At 33.7% G+C, this 16,800-nt stretch overlaps 1 protein-coding gene across 2 annotated transcripts in view; it reads right to left on the reverse strand.

Annotated features, from left to right (window-relative positions):
• AEBP2 (AE binding protein 2) overlaps nucleotides 1–16,800 on the reverse strand; it is a 51,882-nt gene that overhangs the window by 2,582 nt on the left and 32,500 nt on the right. The window contains exons 5-8 of one of the 2 annotated variants that reach the window (XM_085323973.1): nucleotides 11,856–11,980; nucleotides 5,076–5,143; nucleotides 1,108–1,221; nucleotides 782–848 (exon numbers count right to left, since the gene is read on the reverse strand). In XM_085323973.1, coding sequence (XP_085180099.1) covers nucleotides 794–848; nucleotides 1,108–1,221; nucleotides 5,076–5,143; nucleotides 11,856–11,980 — 362 coding nt within the window. In that variant the 3' untranslated portion in view covers nucleotides 782–793. The remainder of the gene's footprint in view (nucleotides 1–781; nucleotides 849–1,107; nucleotides 1,222–5,075; nucleotides 5,144–11,855; nucleotides 11,981–16,800) is intronic. The other variant, XM_085323974.1, reaches the window with a different exon arrangement.

Here is a 16,800-nt window from a genome sequence, read left to right on the forward strand (position 1 = left end):
GACAATTAATACCTGAATTAGGTTATAAATCAGCCACTATGTTTAAACAGTTTTAAAAATACACAATCCAATTTCCCTATAACATTTTTATGAAATACTGTTCAATAATTCACACTAAAGTAAGTATTTCAAATACTTACATTTATAAAGACATCACATTTAGTATAATGATCTATCTTTTTATTTTAAACCAAGTTTTCATTAATTTAATTAGTGAAATACACTGAGTAGTAAAGGTGAACTGAAAGGCTTATTACATGTCAGGACCTCAAATTTGTGTTCTGTGACACTAGGTCATCAGATGTTATGGAAGAAATATAAGAACACTGAACTATAGTCATGACAGAAAAACTTTTTCCTCTCCATTTTCAAATATCTTAAAATAAGCCTATAATTACATTCTGTTAACATCTTCAGACCTTCAAAAAAAATAAAACAAATAAAGCATTTCAGATTACCTTTAAGAACTGTACACACAGAGAACTGTGGGTACTGACAATTACTTGAGAGCAGTAATATAGAGGCAGGGAAAAAAAATCAGGAAATTATTAGAAAGATGGATTGGAAGCCAACCTGAAATCCTAAAAACACAAATGCGAATGCAGCTTAAAGACACGTGACATGTACCATCCCTTTTTGTCCCCCTCTAACGAATCTTGTAGTAAAAAAAATAACAGTACTTGTATACAAGTACAGATTTCAAGGTAATACTGCATGTATTACAGCTGAATATAAAATATGTAAAGATAAATTTGGACTTTAAAAAAATTGGTATACAAACCAGTATGTGATCTTAACAGAAGTGATCTTTCAGGATTCCACTGTATGTACCTCCTTTACTAGAATTTCTGTACACCAAGCACAAAAAAGTAAAATACACTTGGTAAATACACATTCCCCGTTTCTCAGTAACTAGAGTTCAGTTCAAGAAGTTAAGTAATTCTGAATGACTTAAGACCTCAGAACTTAACTACTGGACGCTGACAGGATGGAGGCTCCGTGTTCTGATGTATAATGCATTAACAATCCTGATTTTCCAACGTCAAAAAGTTAAGTGAGGCTTAAGACTGTATTTAAATAAAGAAAATTTCGAAATTAAGACATTACCTGTAAATGTTTGGGTCCAGAAGCAAGGCAGTATCTTTTGGTAGTTTTGATAAATGAACTACTTTAGTTTTTAATTGATGTCGCTCACTTTCATTTACCCACACATCAGGCAGACTATGAATAAATAAATAAAATAAAAATATTCAAAAAAGATCAACCCTTTTTCTTACCATAAAATTATGTGGTAAACTAGTACATATGAAGTTTTTATATGTGATCTTCACATTTCACTGGTTAAAAAGCATCTTCACTGGAGTGAGGAAAGGACAGCCCATCTTTACACGTTATACTTCAAAGCCTTTCAAGTTCATAAAGTGAAAGAGATACTAAACAGAATTAAAGTTATTCCAGAAACCACTAAACCAAAAATACAGTGGTAATGGCACTACATTCTCTATTTTAACACTTCAGTGTGAGAATGGATAGTCAGAACAAATAGATCTTTGAATATAGTTCACTATTTTGGATGTAGAATTGTTTGATGCCGTCAAAGTGTCAAGAAGTAAATGAAGGCTAGAATACTGCAAGCACTGAACATTAGGCTAGAATAATTTGCTTGCTCTATACATTCAAAGCTTTAAGTGCTTAATGTCAGAATGCTCCATCTTTGCTGAAGTTAATTGTTCAATTATCTTCTGAGGAAATTCAGATAAACACCATAAAGTATTTTGGTTATGTACCATTTCTCCTTGTGAGATGGAATAAAACTCTGCCATTACACATTAAAGAGAAATGTTATTTCAGGGCCACTTGCAGTGGAGCTTGTGGAGGAGGGCTAGTGGTAATGTACACCAGCCTACACTTTGTACTTCAAGGCCTGGAAACTAAATGTCTGCTTCAGAGTGGCTTGTTGCACTGCTGCAGCTTTTACCAAGATCAATTTTTTTTTTACGGTTCTACTAAGGTTAACACCTTGACATCGGTGACACATTGTTAAAAGGGGCACTGGGCAGAGGTCTTGACGGCCTTTTCCCTCTTTCCAAGAGCAGGCACTGACCAAGGCTGTGCAAAGCAAACAAGTGATCCATTTGCTTCCACTAGTGGGAGAAAAAAAAAAAAAGTTATTTTAAGTACACATAAAATGAATATTTTAAATGACCTAGGAGCCAAAAACTCAGGGAGGAAAAAAAGTTTGAATTAGTAATTTAAAAATGATTATTTTTTGAAACAAGTTTCAAATTGAAGAACCTAACATTTTTCAAAACAGCAAAAATGAATAGGTATTTTTCTGACTGAAGTTGTATGCAATTTTACAAAGTTTGGAAAAACATTCAAGTGAAACAATTCTTCAGCAATAAGTTAGCTGCAGCTCAAATACAGTTTTTTGGTTAAGCCTCCCAAAAACATAATGAGAGAGAACTTCTATCCTGGTGTCTCCAGGAATACAATAATACAATTTCCCCTTTTCCGTTGAATGTGGAAGAAAAAAACTGGAGGCAATCTATAGTGTCACTGAGGTTTAATATGGATCATGAAAGGTGAAAAAAAATCTGTCTTTTCTTAATAATGGGGAAATCAGTTTTTTTCAGAAATTATATTGGGCAGAAAATGCTGTAAAAAAATCTGGAAGACATTTCAAATATGCTGAGTTATATGCTGAGGATACAAAAGGATACAAATTAACAACAGATAAGAAAATCCTTTACATACAAGACCAGCAACTCAGGAAAGGGAATACTTTCATAAAGAGCTCAAAGAGAATAAATATCTACTCTAAAAAACTGAAAAGCTATTTCCTGCTTTCATAGGAAGAAAATTCTTCTCTAGACTGGTATCTACTTTTCTTGAAGAAGTATTTAAGCTACAGAAAACTAGGAGTAGTTTAACAGTTTCTCAAAATGACTCAAAGTAGAAAAAGCTAAATCATTATTATTCCATCTGAAAGAGTGATGAACAGCTCACAACAATGGAAAATAATCATCATAATTGCATTCAACTTTTCTAAAGCATGAATAACTTCACTGTGTAAGACAGATGGATAGCATGAGCCATGATACATTGTATCTGCTGATCTTAACTGCAATGGTCAAATGAAAAGGAGTCTACTGAAAACTCAGCGGTTCAAAGCTAAGTCATTCAGCACAGGAAATGTACCTAACTACCCCTCTCAAAACCAAGAAATATCAGTATTAAATATATTATTCTTTTAAACTATCTAAGCAGCATCTACAGTCTCTCATGGATGCCCAACTTCACTGAACAACCTGTCTTCTCCAATGTTCTAAAAATGTATTCTTCTGCATGATCAAAAAGCTGAGTTGATTTTCTATTAAAAAAAAAAAGTACTTTGAAATATTCAGTTTGCTTCTGATGTTCCAAGGGTGTTTTATGCTTAAACCTTTTAGGATGCAATAATCTTTTTCTGTAATATTTTAGTAAGAATAATTTCAAAATAATTACATACAATGTTCAACTGTCCTAAAAGGCAGTAAAAAACTGCATCTTTTACTAGAACATTTTATTAAGCCCTTCCCAAATTGCTTGAAACTTGCAGAGAATAAACAGCTAATGATACTTTAAAATGACACCAAGAAGTCAAACATTCCTGCAGATCACTTACCAGCAACCTTGGTCCTCTGCAGATAGAAGTTGCAATAGATTCACACTGCTGAGTTCACACTACTGCACATGACTAATTTAGGAAACTACAAAACTTAGTAATTTAAACCACTTCACCTAAGCAAAAGGTACCAGAGTTCTATTATACAAAGGCTTTGTATCACCTTCCCACTCAATCATTTAAATGGTAACAGTGAATCTGTAAAGTTCTCTAGTTTTAAAAGGTAACTGGACAAACTATAAGTATTTATCTTGTATAATTATTTTCTGTGCAGAAAAATCCAATATTCTTCCTGAAACTTAATATATCCCTATCTAATGACAGAGATCTCTTTCTAGTAAAAGTAAAGTTAAAGGAAGAATTTCTAAACTTACACGTCCTGCCTAATTATGCAGCTATTTATCTTAGTGTCTGAGCTTAATATCCCAACAACTTCAGCTGTATGCAGGAGCATAGCCCCAAGAATGAATATCTATTATAATTCTACTTACCTTTAGAAGAAAAAGTAGTTAATTCCCTTAAAACTTGTGGAAAACATGGATCACACAATACTTGCTAAACTACTCTCCTACTGGCTCTCCTAATAATGTTAGAACAAAGTGGAAACCAAAAATTTATTCTACTTTTCCATATAATTAAAACCTTAATATTTGTACATAAATTCTTTTCTTATTTGGGAGTCAGAAAAACAAGATCTCAGCAATATTCAGCAAAGTAGATGAATTATTTTTAAAGTGTTTGACACTACTGCATATGTCCCAAGCCAACCTGAAGGTAATACCTTCATCTTACATTACATATGAAGCTATTCATTTGGAATAGGGCAAAGCATTGATAAACCAAGACAAAAAAAACAACCAAGCATGTTGGAAGAGAATTCCAGACTTCAGTGAGAGAAGCCAAAGAAGCAGCAATATGGGACAGACACTTTAAGCATTAACTGTGGGAAATTTACTGTCAAATTTTGGCACCTACGTTTCTTGCGTTTCAATTGTAATGCTGCTGATTACAGTTCTGTTCCTAAAAATACTTCAGAATCATGATGAATCGGTGGGGGGAGATGTCTTGATGATAGATTTCCTTATGTAGATAGCCAGCAAATCAACCTGAACTCCCCATTCAATAACTAGAAGATCTTGCTATTAATATCTACAGTTCAGTTTAAAGTTTACCTGAACAGGTAGCGACAGAGTTTACAGACTTGGCAGTCAAAGTAAAATTAATTGAAAGTAGAAAAGTGTTGCTTATTATTTTTTAAACTTCTAAACCACTAAAAAGAAAAAGCTAAGAATAAAACTTAATTTAAATATTAAAAGGAAGGTATAACATAATTTAGTGATAGACAGCACATTTACCCCCTTGTAAATTCTTCCCCATTTAAATGTTGCATCACTAGCAATATACTCACATGTCCTCTGGTGTCCAATGAAGTAAGAGTTTTATTTTTCCAGAATCTTCTTTTCTTTTAGCTATTACCTGATAATAATTATAGAAATTTTAATTAAAACCAAATCTGCAGATTTTTTTCCGCAAATAACTGTTGTTTTTCACATTCAACTGGAAGCTCATAAAATGCAAACAGTTCTACTCTTTGAAAATTGTATTAATTCTATACATCGGCAGAATATGTGTAATACTATTCAAACCATTCTTGGTAAGGTTTAATGTTTTCATTTAAATTTCCCTTTAATATTTGTCTACTAAATGGTCCCTGAAATAATTTGCATGCATTCTGCACGTAGTCTTTTCTTTCAAAATAGCTGAAACTTTTACAAGAAGTTACTCCAAAAACTTTGAAATGCATACATTCTTGAATAAGGTTCACAAATGCCCTCTACAAATACATTCATGTTGTTTCATAAGACATCTGTAGCAAATGTCAGACTGATGCAACTTATAATTTAATTCCAGTATTACACAAGAAGAAACTCTTTTCTCACAAATGGTTTGACATTTGAAAACATCACACGTATAACTTCCTAAGTAACCATTATTCGTTGCCTCTCAACATCTTAAAACAAAACACTGAATGAGGCAAAGGTTATTTGGAAGACTCCAGAGGCTCACAAAGATTGTTTAATGTGTACCTAACAGACACCTTAATTAAAACTGCAGAGAGTATGCCTGCTAATATTGTCATCACACTAATGACATGTCAAGTCACGTATAGCTAATGTATAGCTAACACACACACATACATATGTATAGCTGTGTGTGTGTGTGTGTGTGTGTGTGTGTGTGTGTGTGTGTGTGTGTATATGTATGTATAGCTCATAATATTAAGCAGGACATACGTATTCCCCCAGTGAGATTCCAAACAAGATACGAGAACTCTTTTCTTAACGGTTTCTCAGTCTAGTTCACAGTAGAACCAGGAACAATTTACTCTCATAGAGAAAAGTTTTTAGGTGCACCGCTCCGAATTTAGACTCCCACCTTCAGCACAGATACAAAGTATAATTACAAACATTTACAAAAAATAAGTTAATTTAAATAATAGGTTAATTATTTTAAAATATTCCATTCATTCAGATACAAATATTTTCCCTAACGCTAGTGTTCAGAAGATAAAGCATGAAAACAGGAAACAGCCACTTGCTTTCTCTTCTACTGAACGACCCTCAGCTGCTTCTTTGTTGTGCAAGCCACAATACTTCATATGGCTTTACACAGATTTTCAGACACTTCAAGTATCAATTCTCCTACCTTTCGAACATCTGTGAAAACATAAAGCTTGTCAAATCCTTCAAAGCTTCTACAAATAGCCACTGTAGATACTGTAAAATCAAAAAAATTGACTAGAGAACTTTTAAAGCTTAGAAATGCTGCTGGATGGTAAGTGATCTTTATAAAAAGGATTAAACTAAAATCTAGTACACAAAATAGGATGCTAAAGAGTCCACATCAACCAAAGCTATGTCCCACAACTGAGTATCATGGTAAATTAAATTCCAGTCATGACATTTTAATGGATTCACAAATAAAACAGTAAGTCAGAATGTCTGAAGAAGTCGGCCAAGATCAAATACAAAGAAAATTGAATCATTTTGGGGGGAAACTCTTGGAACTTAACAGGCTCTCTGATCCAAATGCTATCTTTGCTCAAACTGTTATTACTACACACAGAATCTCAGAATAGTTGGGGTTGGAAGGGACCTATGGAGATCATCTAGTCCAACCCCGCTGCTCAAGCAGGGTCACCCAGAGCACAGGATCGTGTCCAGACAGTTTCTGAATATCTCCATTAAAGAAGTTTTTCCTCATGTACAGATGAAACTTCTTGTGTTTCAGTTTGTGCATGTTGCCTCTAGTCCTATCAGTGGGCACCGCTGAGAAGACTCTGCCCCATCCTCTTCACAACCTCCCTTCAGATACTTATACACATAAGATCCCTTCTCAGTCTTCTCTTCTCCAGGCTGAACAAGCCCAGCTCTCACAGCCTTTCCTCATGAGAGACGCTGCAGCCTCAATTATCTACACCTATGGAACAATCTTGCATCTTGAACAAAAAAGAAACAGACAGAAGTGTCCATAGATTTAATAGTCAGACTATTAATACATTTAGAAAATTATTCAGGCCCGATATATTTGTGATCTCTGAAGATGTCAAGATGTGGATCAGAGGATTGGGGCTGGAGTAAGTGTTTGAAGTATTGAATTTTCAAAAATTTTGAAGTCCCTCACCAAAAGCTTTTAAATCAGGTTGTCACAAGATATGGAAAATGTCATCTAGTCATCTAATAAGGTTAAAGAAGTAGGAAGCAAAGTATAAGAAGGGCTGGTTCTTGTAAAGGAAGGATCTTCCCATCATAATTTGGACTGGCTTTAGGATCTGTCATTTCAAATATATTCATAAATCATCTGGATCAAGGCTGAAAGGCAAGGTGACAATCTGCTTGCAAGAACTGCAATAGGATATCATGACAGAATACTGCAGCTAAACATCAGTAATTTTTTTTTCAGTAATCCTTGAAAAAAAAAGTCTGTTAAAATTTACCTAACTAGCAAAGAACATTACAAGATCCTTAACTTTAAGCACGGGAAATATCACTACTACTTTCTTTGTAAGTCACGAGGCATATCCATAACAGGATACATCATCTTGCTAGATCAGGAGCATGGATGAAAACCCTGACCACTTTTTAAAGAAAGACTTAGAAACCACTCCACCAAACCCTTCCAACTTTAAGTTGCTCAGGTCTTTTTCTGCAGACTCAGTGCCTTTGACGGAGATTGGAGCACCTGAGTCCTGGTTTAGTCCTGGAGTCCTTTGGCCTGATCTCACTTTATAGGCCAAAAAATACTCAGTTCTTACCAGCTCTCCTATTCAAAAATAATACATTTTCCTGGACTGAGTATTTCATTCCAAAAGTGACCTTCAGGTTTTAAGGAGACACATATGCTATCTCATGTAATGCAGTACCTTGGTTATCACATGTAGAAAAGTTCATAGATGACTTTTTAAAAGTTAATACTTGGACACAGTAAAGTAGCTACAGCACACTTAGAGGGAATTTGGTATTTTCCAAAAACTGCTCTCACTCATATCTAAAACTTAAATACATGAGCTAGGAAAGCATACAAAATATACAAGTTGCAATTATATATTACACTTAAGTATCAGTTGGAGCAGTGGTTGCTCCCCTTTCATGACTTGATCAATAAGATAGTTACTTCTGGGTTTTACGGTATAACACAGTAATTCCASAACCTCATAGTTTTTTGTGAGAACYACTCCAATATCTTCATCTGCATTCCCCTACAGAAAAAAGCGTGGACCCACTAACAACTTAGACATAATGAATTTTTATTTTCAGGAACATACAGCACAAAACTCAAAGACTCTTCTATCTTGCCATCACCAGACTGAAAAGACTGATACTTGTAAAGACTAAATACACAAACATCGATGCGTAAAACAATTCAGGCTATAAAATTTAGGGAAAGTCAAGTGCTGCCTGAATTCTATGACTGCAAGTACCATTCTCTTTTTCTATAGCCCTATTAAGAGCATCAACCAATTAGTGCTAAAGAAAGAGCTTGAACTGGCTTTCCCTCTCCCCGCATTAATATATTGCTCTGTTCTTTGCAGACTTCTTTGCAGACTTTAACAGCAATGACAAAGAAAGGACAAAGCTTAACAGGAGGAGGAAGTAAATCAAAAGTCTAGTTTTTCATAACAAAGGAGCTAATCATATTTAATATTTGAAGGCTGTGAAAGGCTAAAAAATGTTTATGTTAACGTAAAAGTAGCATGTTAGCTTTTCTTTACAAGGGACAACAGAAATCTGCTTCTATAGTTGCCATTGACACTTCCCACATGTATTTCAAAATCTTCACATTTAAGGAAGGAAGTTTTTATAGAAGGTATAAAAAGTATCCAACTCTTTTAGCACAATTAGTGCCATGAAAATATTGCTGACTTTAGCTTTCCTGGGAAACAGTAACACAGCTATGATGAACACAGGCAGAAATGGCCAAATGTATAAAGGAATGGTCATTCTGACAATCACAGCCTTATGGACAAGTCTGCTAATGTACAGCTAAAATAGAAGAAATCCAGCATACCTGCAACAATAATGCTCTGTCAATTTAACAGTTCTTTACAGAACTATAATTCTAAGCCCATTTTTTTTTACATTTAAAAAACATTTTAACTAGTTGATGTGTATACAGAATAACTTTATTTGAAAACAGTCTCACTATATTCTATGTTACATGCACTGTTCCTGCAAACAAATGAAAATTTGAGTATCTTTGTGTGCAGGAAACATGTATCTGAAAGTTGTCCTAGACATCAGAGGTGGAATTCTGCTGACCTCTTCTGGAAAATGAAAAAATTTCACTCTAAAAAATTGGTATGCTTCTGACTATTTACTTAGAGTTTCAAAGGTTTAAGATTTCAAAACACACAGAACTGATAAGCTGAAATTTGTTAAGAACAAACCAAACCAAAAAAAAAAAAACCCCAAAACCAAAAGCCTAAAATACTGAGGAATACTTCAGTATTTGAATATTTTAAAGAGAAGTAATTCTACCCATTTCAAAATGCCTCAACAGAAAAAAAAAGGGGGGGGTGGGATGAGGTAACATACAAGCTGCATTTTTAAACAGCGTAACATCTATGCTTTATAGTAAGTAGAAGTGCTTGATATTCTCCATACAATTTAATATAGAGCATCAAAGTACCAAAATCAATGATGAAAACAAGGAAGCCTGAACATAGGTTTTAACGTATTTATTTTTATCAAATTAAAAAGTCAGTAAATCTAGCCAATATGTCCAATAAGTAGCTGGAAAATTTTAAAACAGAAATCCCATTCAAAGGATTTGATTACAATAAAAATGTAACAGGGAAGAAAAATCACAATGAAGCCAAAAGTTAACTGTGGATGGCAAAAACATGCTTGCATGAAGCTTTATTGATGATTGAATTGTACAACTTCCCATATCTATTAAAAAAAGATGTGTTTAAAATATACCTATATATACACCTATATACCTATCTCTCTCTCTCTCTCTTTCTCTCTCTCTCTCTCTATATATATATATATACATATATATGAGGAGTGCCTGTTTCATAGGAGGTGAAAGGGCATATACATGTGACTGCTTAGAAATTCTTCATGTTGGTAATTTTTCAGTAGGAAATCCATGCTGTGAAATATTACATTGTGCTGACATTATTCTTATTTTTATACTAAAAGAAAATCCCAAACTTTACATCACTTGCCTCAGTTTTCAGGAATTGGGCAATTTTTTCTCTAGTTTTTTCACTTTTCAAAATAATGTTTGTGATAACTGTACATCCTTTTTTGTTGTTGTTCATTTAAAAGTAGACCACTCAAAACACATCACACTATTTAACCAATCAGCATTCAATGTTCTACCCAAGTCTGATAAGCTATGCAAAATCTACTTGTATTTGAGGTGACCATTAGCTCAGAATAATAGTGTAGAACCACAAAACTGCTTCAGAGAACCTAGTTTTTTTTGAGGAGTATTTTAGGCCAAGTCTCATCAATAAATCTGATGTCCAGCACAACACTGTGCTCAACTAACATCACACTAACATGGTAGCAAATTGCAGTATGGCACTGGAATCTTAGAACAGTTCGCCACTACAGCCTCTCCTGCAACTGTGGGTTAATTTCATGTCTTCACATCTAATCAATCCCCTACTATCTCTTAGTGACGCATGTATGAATAGGCTAAAAGGGTTTGCATTGCTTCCTCCAAGTTAATTTGTAACAATTTTAGAGCTCACTTCTCACTCTACTTTCATCTTCTTATGAACTATTCCAACAGACAGAAGTGAGCTCAAACAGTTGAGGAGTCTGCCTGGATAAAACTTTCAGAATAAAGCAAGCTGGCAATTTACAAAGCATTTCTCTCTCATTTTGTCCTATCCCATACATCTCTACTTCATTTATGCCTGTATCCCCTAAGCTAGGAAGAAAACYTAAGGTACAATCCCTTTCTGGAATTCTGATTCCTATAACCAATTCAATACTGTCACTTTCTCTCCTGAACACTTCTAAGTGAATACTATTATCAGTCCTATCTATAGATACTTTGTAGAAAATCTGAACAGAAATTAACAAAACTGGATATGGAAATAGAATCAACAACCCATTCCCACCTGGTACTTGTCTCCTTCTAGCAATTTGCTAATATTCTGCTAGCATAAAAAAAGGGCAGCAATGCATTTATTTGGGATTCCATCTTTTAAACTGAAAGAATAAACATGAATTTCAAATTAACTTCTTAAAATAAACAATTATTCTATTACTCTCAAAGTATTCCTTGTGATAAATTAGCAGGGTGACTTGCTATTGACTCAAGGCTATAGAAATGTCAAATTAATTGCACTGTTATTTCAGAAGATCCAACTGTAAATTTCTCTGTATCATAGACTTGCTGTCAGATACTTTCCCCAAGTGTACTGGGCAGAAAATGTTGGAAGTTATTCAATTAGTGAGATGGAACAACTACTAAAACTACTTTTTAAAAAAAGTTAATTTACTACTAGAAATGGGCAAATCAACAATGTAAAATGACTCACTATTCCCGTTAACTTTTTCTTGATTAAATTCCTACACCAGTAAGAGGAAAATAGGAAGCTACTTGAAATATTAGATTGTTCAGACACATAGGTAACAAACAGAATGCATAATGTAATACTTACAGTACTATGAAATACRACACTGTGGCCTTTTCCTAAACTTTCTATATGTGCTGAGAGGTTAAAGCAGATGGCTCGATGTCTTATAGCATCCAGTGTTTGTGCATCAAAGAAGTCATGTGGTCTTGCTAGAAAAAGAAAAGATCCTTAGTGTTGAACACATGGAAAGCATTCAAACACCTTCAAGAACTTGCATAAAAATCTGAAGTGTCATTAGCAAGTCATATATCATTATGACAGTAGGACTATCTTGGCAAAGAGTTATAAACATTAATTTAGCTGAGAGGACGAACTGATTCTAAATGAGATATAAACCGATGTCTATCCATTTAAGATTGATCAAACATATTTCTGCTAGATGAAGCAGCTATTTGGACAAACTGGTTGCACTTTCTTTCTTTCTTTTTTATAATTTCAAGTGAATTCTATTCTTTTTTAACTTTCAACTTTAAGAATTTATTATTTTGCTGAGTACCTCTGAAAATGTCCAATTACAATCACTTTACAAAAAAAAGAATTCCTAGTACTAAGAAACTAAAACTAGAACTTGTTAGTAAGTGGAAATTCCATTCCAACACAAAAAAAAAGCCCAGAAAAGTTCCCATAAATTTCTCAACCTAACTGGTTAAGTCACCTTTAGACCACAGTAACAGTCTCAATACTGCTGCTGTGGCTTTTTGAAAACAGTATTAAGGTACTTAAAAACATTACACTGCATACTTCCAACATGTTAAAGCAGAATTATACCCCGAGCTTGTATGTGAACTGTATTAAAAACAATCTGCCCTTTTCTAATTCATAATCATAAAAAACGCCATCCTATTTCCAGTGAATACTGGGATGCTATAAAGAGACCTACAATTGCACTGAAACAAAACTGCTTGATACAGCAGTAGAACACAAACCACAGGATTAAATAAGTCATCAGTTGTGAACATACGGAAAATAGTAACCCATCCAGAAATTTTTGATCCCCAAAGGGTAATAGTGAGGAATGAAAACAAACAGATGGACCTTTYTTTTTCCTTTTTAAACACAAGCACTCATTTTACATTTTCTGATTATTAGTAATTAAATTATTTTTGAGTCAAGAAGCACCAAGTGAATCAGACACTACACTTTAATTCGTAATTTTCAGCAAAGTGCAATTAACATCCATCTTATGTTTTACAAGTAGTCTATAAGCACCTATAAGCACAAATAAAGTCCTTTTCCATTTAGAAAAGGACTTGCAGAGTTGAGAGTTTCACGAATCGTAAAAAAATAACTAAACTGATTTGGAGTGCAAGGAAGATCTATCAATTCTACATTAAGGGTACTTTAACTGAAAAATAACGGCTACTAAGCACGTGTCTACCTATCATATTCTGTTAGAAATACTTTACACTAAAATTTTAACATACCATACGGTACAGTACTAAAATTACATGGGTGAAGTGTATTAATGAAAATATTCTGGGAGGTTATTATATCATCAAATATATCATCATATAACCCAAAAAAGTGAGTTAAAATTCCTTTTTCCTAATGTAAAACAACTTCTACATTTCTTTTCACCAAGATTATCTATCCATTATTTCAAAACAAACTACAAGTTCCACTTAAAACTAATATTTACTACACTCCTGGGACTGATTATTGTTAAGCATTCATCTGTACATTATGTCCTGTCCTTACTCTCTCCCAGTTGGATATTGCCAAATAGGCAGTCATCTCATTGAAATGTTGTCTGGCAGTAAATGGTAACTTAAAAATGCAGTTCATGCTGCAGAAGATCACTGATACTAGCATCCTTACAAAGAATTTCTTAATCACATAAAAAAGGGGGGTTTTGTACATGAACTACCAGTTTTCTTTCTTTGTAGATAGTTTAAAAAAAGATTAGGGGATAGGAAGGGGTGGGAAAGAGGGACAAGGTTATGCACGATAATATACCAAGAAAAATACACCCACATTTTATTATTATAAAAGCCTGAAACTTCTAAAACCAAGCGTTTTCCAACGGGTATACTTCCATCCTTCTCTTCTTGCTCTCAAAAAACCAAACAAACAAAATAAACAAAAAAACCCAACCAACCAAACAAAAAAAACCAAACTTTTCGTCCATTGAGGTAAAATTATGAAATTCTCCATTCAAATACTCTAAATGTTGATTTAGGTTTTTCTGTAGTTTGCTGTGTCATTAGGAACACGTGTAGAACTCTGCTCCAATGAACATACAATACTTGGATACCCAAAAACAGGCAGCCCCCAAAATTATGTCTTTGGTTTCATACAACACATTTGTACAGAATTTATCATTAGGTAACATTTGAAAGATGCAGAAGAAACAACATAGTTTGTTAAAAGGGTAAAACCAGCATTATTTATTCCTTAATCAGTGTTATTCTTTCTGTGCATCTTAAATCTATTCCCTCAAAATTACTTTTGGAGTAGGGTCTCCCTTCCTGCTTAATACAACATCTATATATGCTTCCAATACTTAAGCCAAGTAAATAAAGCATTCTGATTAGTAGTCTACTAAATAAAATGCAAAGTTTTGAGTAATTAGTATCCAAATTCCACGAACAGTAAACTTCCTGTTGTCTTACATATACAGATAACTTAATTATCATGGCTGCTAATCACTATATCATCTTTGCAATTGAAGAAACAAGTGACAATATTGTAAGTAAAATTTTAACTTCTGCAAAACTTCTGAAGCTACCTCAAAGGAAACAATACAATGACCCATTATAGAAACACACATTGCTGAAATGTTTGGTTCCATACCTCTAAATGCCAGACTACATAGAACAGAGAATGTGTTTCAGGCTATCTAGAAGAGAAAGCAAGCTACTTACTGTGATCCTGAATTATTCTGTAACATCAAAATGTATTTGACAAATCAGCCAGTCTCAATACCACCTCTAATGTAACCAGCCGTGAGGGTTTCTATAGCAAAATATGCATTTACCATAAAAGTACTAATTTCCAAGCATAAAACCACATATAGGGTTTACAGACAGGAATAAAAATGCAAAACAGTTTAAGAATATCAAAATGTTAACAAAGGGGGAAGAAAAAAAAAATCAAATAAACTCTATGAATTCTCTTTCTAAGTCTAAGTTATAAGATCATGTTCTTGTCACATAGAGCCCCAGTAGAGTATTTCAATTTTTATTTTTTTATTAATGTACTTGTGTTGTCCCTTAGAATGGTGTTAACATTCAGATAGAAAACACCAGTCTACACAGAGTAAGCAACTTTATTAACTGGTTGAATTTAAACCTTTAAGAATTTATAGATGAGGATATTTCAATTGTAGCATATATTAGCAAACAACTATCCACAAGTATTTAGTAAGCCTTGCAAAGAAAGGCATGGTCAAATCAAACCATGAGTATCTGGAAAGAACATGTTGACAATGTTTTTCAGGAGAAAAATTATTTTCTAAAGCAAAAATGTAATTTTTTTGGCAAGTGATTTTTTGTGAATGATCTAGACAGATTGTACACTCAGTATTAAATAATATCTTGCATTATATCTATTTGTCATAACTCATTTTAATCTGACATGCAGAGAATATAGTATAAGCCCAACAACTCTCACTCTGGGCACTTTTTAAATAACTAAGTTTAAATCTCTATTCCTAACTTCCTGTGCTCTAGAGTCAAAATACTGTATGTTCTTATTCTGTTACTTTGGCTTAAGATAAGGTTTCTTGAGCTCTCCTCCTCTTCTTGTAAAGACAAAAATCTGTACACTCACACACTTCATCCCTTATCCAACTAAAAGTAAAAATCTAAGCTAAGAAACAGTAAACAAAATCACATCAGCCCTTTGTCAATTTAACCTAATTGACAAGATTAATAATTCACACAGTTTCAAAAGTTTTTTTTAAAGTTGTAAAAGTAAAGCTGCCAGTATTTTCTGAAAATGCCATCAACTTTGGATATTTTTCTGGGTCACATAATCTCTGGAGAAATACATTACAGCAGTCAGTTCCCAGCTCAGTTAGAGATGATTTTTGCCTTAAGGCAAAAATATACAGCCAGCATTGCATTTGTCTCAGGACACAGTAAGACAAAAAAATTGCTCAGGCAGCTATCATATTTCTTTCTGTGCAACACTTGATCAAGCCAGCAGACTATTCAAGTACTAGCATTAGGTCTTCAACATTTCCATAATATTTATTTTTTTATATTTTCTGTCCTAGATTCATTCAAGAATTTTCCATCTACTTTTCCCACTGCTCTGTGAAGATGCTGTGTGCACATCTCCAGAAGAAATTCTACAGTATATTCTTATTACAACTAGAACATTTTAGTAGATAATCTAAAGTTTTAACTTTGAAGCTCCAATCTGAAACATGTTAGTCAATGACGTTCATCAATTATAAGTAAATTCCAATCTGAAATGCTACTTCTGCATATATTGGAAAAATGTTGAGTTCGGATCAATTCATTGACATTGAAACATTGATTCAATGTCAAAAATAGAGGGAATCTTTGGTTTACACTTAAGATGTGTTTAATGATATATTTACATCGTGTTCTTATATGTGTATTTAAGAATACCTAAGCATTATAAGGAGGGGAAAAAAAACACTAAAGTTAACAGCAGCTATTCTAGCACTGAACTGGCTCGTGGCCACACAGCTTGGAAGACAGAGGAATACAAAATAAACACTTCCAAGTTCTAGGAGACATTGTAACTTTCCAAGACCAACTTCCTTACTGCACTCAAGGCAGGAAAAGGACCACTGCTTCATGTTTCAGTTGCTAAAACACACTAAGTGAGGTACTAACATAAAAACAATCACAATCATGGGATTTAGAATAAAAACTTAAGACCACTGGTATGTGCACCCATTGTTGCAGTATCACCTGGATGACACATAACGATATTTCTTCACTGAATCAGAAACAGAGAGATCACTACAATTGAAGTATTCTGCCACAGAAAT

The sequence above is a fragment of the Rhea americana genome, unplaced genomic scaffold, assembly GCF_003343005.1.
Source record: "Rhea americana isolate MKP2758 unplaced genomic scaffold, rheAme1 scaffold_9, whole genome shotgun sequence".
In the NCBI taxonomy this organism is placed as follows: domain Eukaryota; kingdom Metazoa; phylum Chordata; class Aves; order Rheiformes; family Rheidae; genus Rhea; species Rhea americana.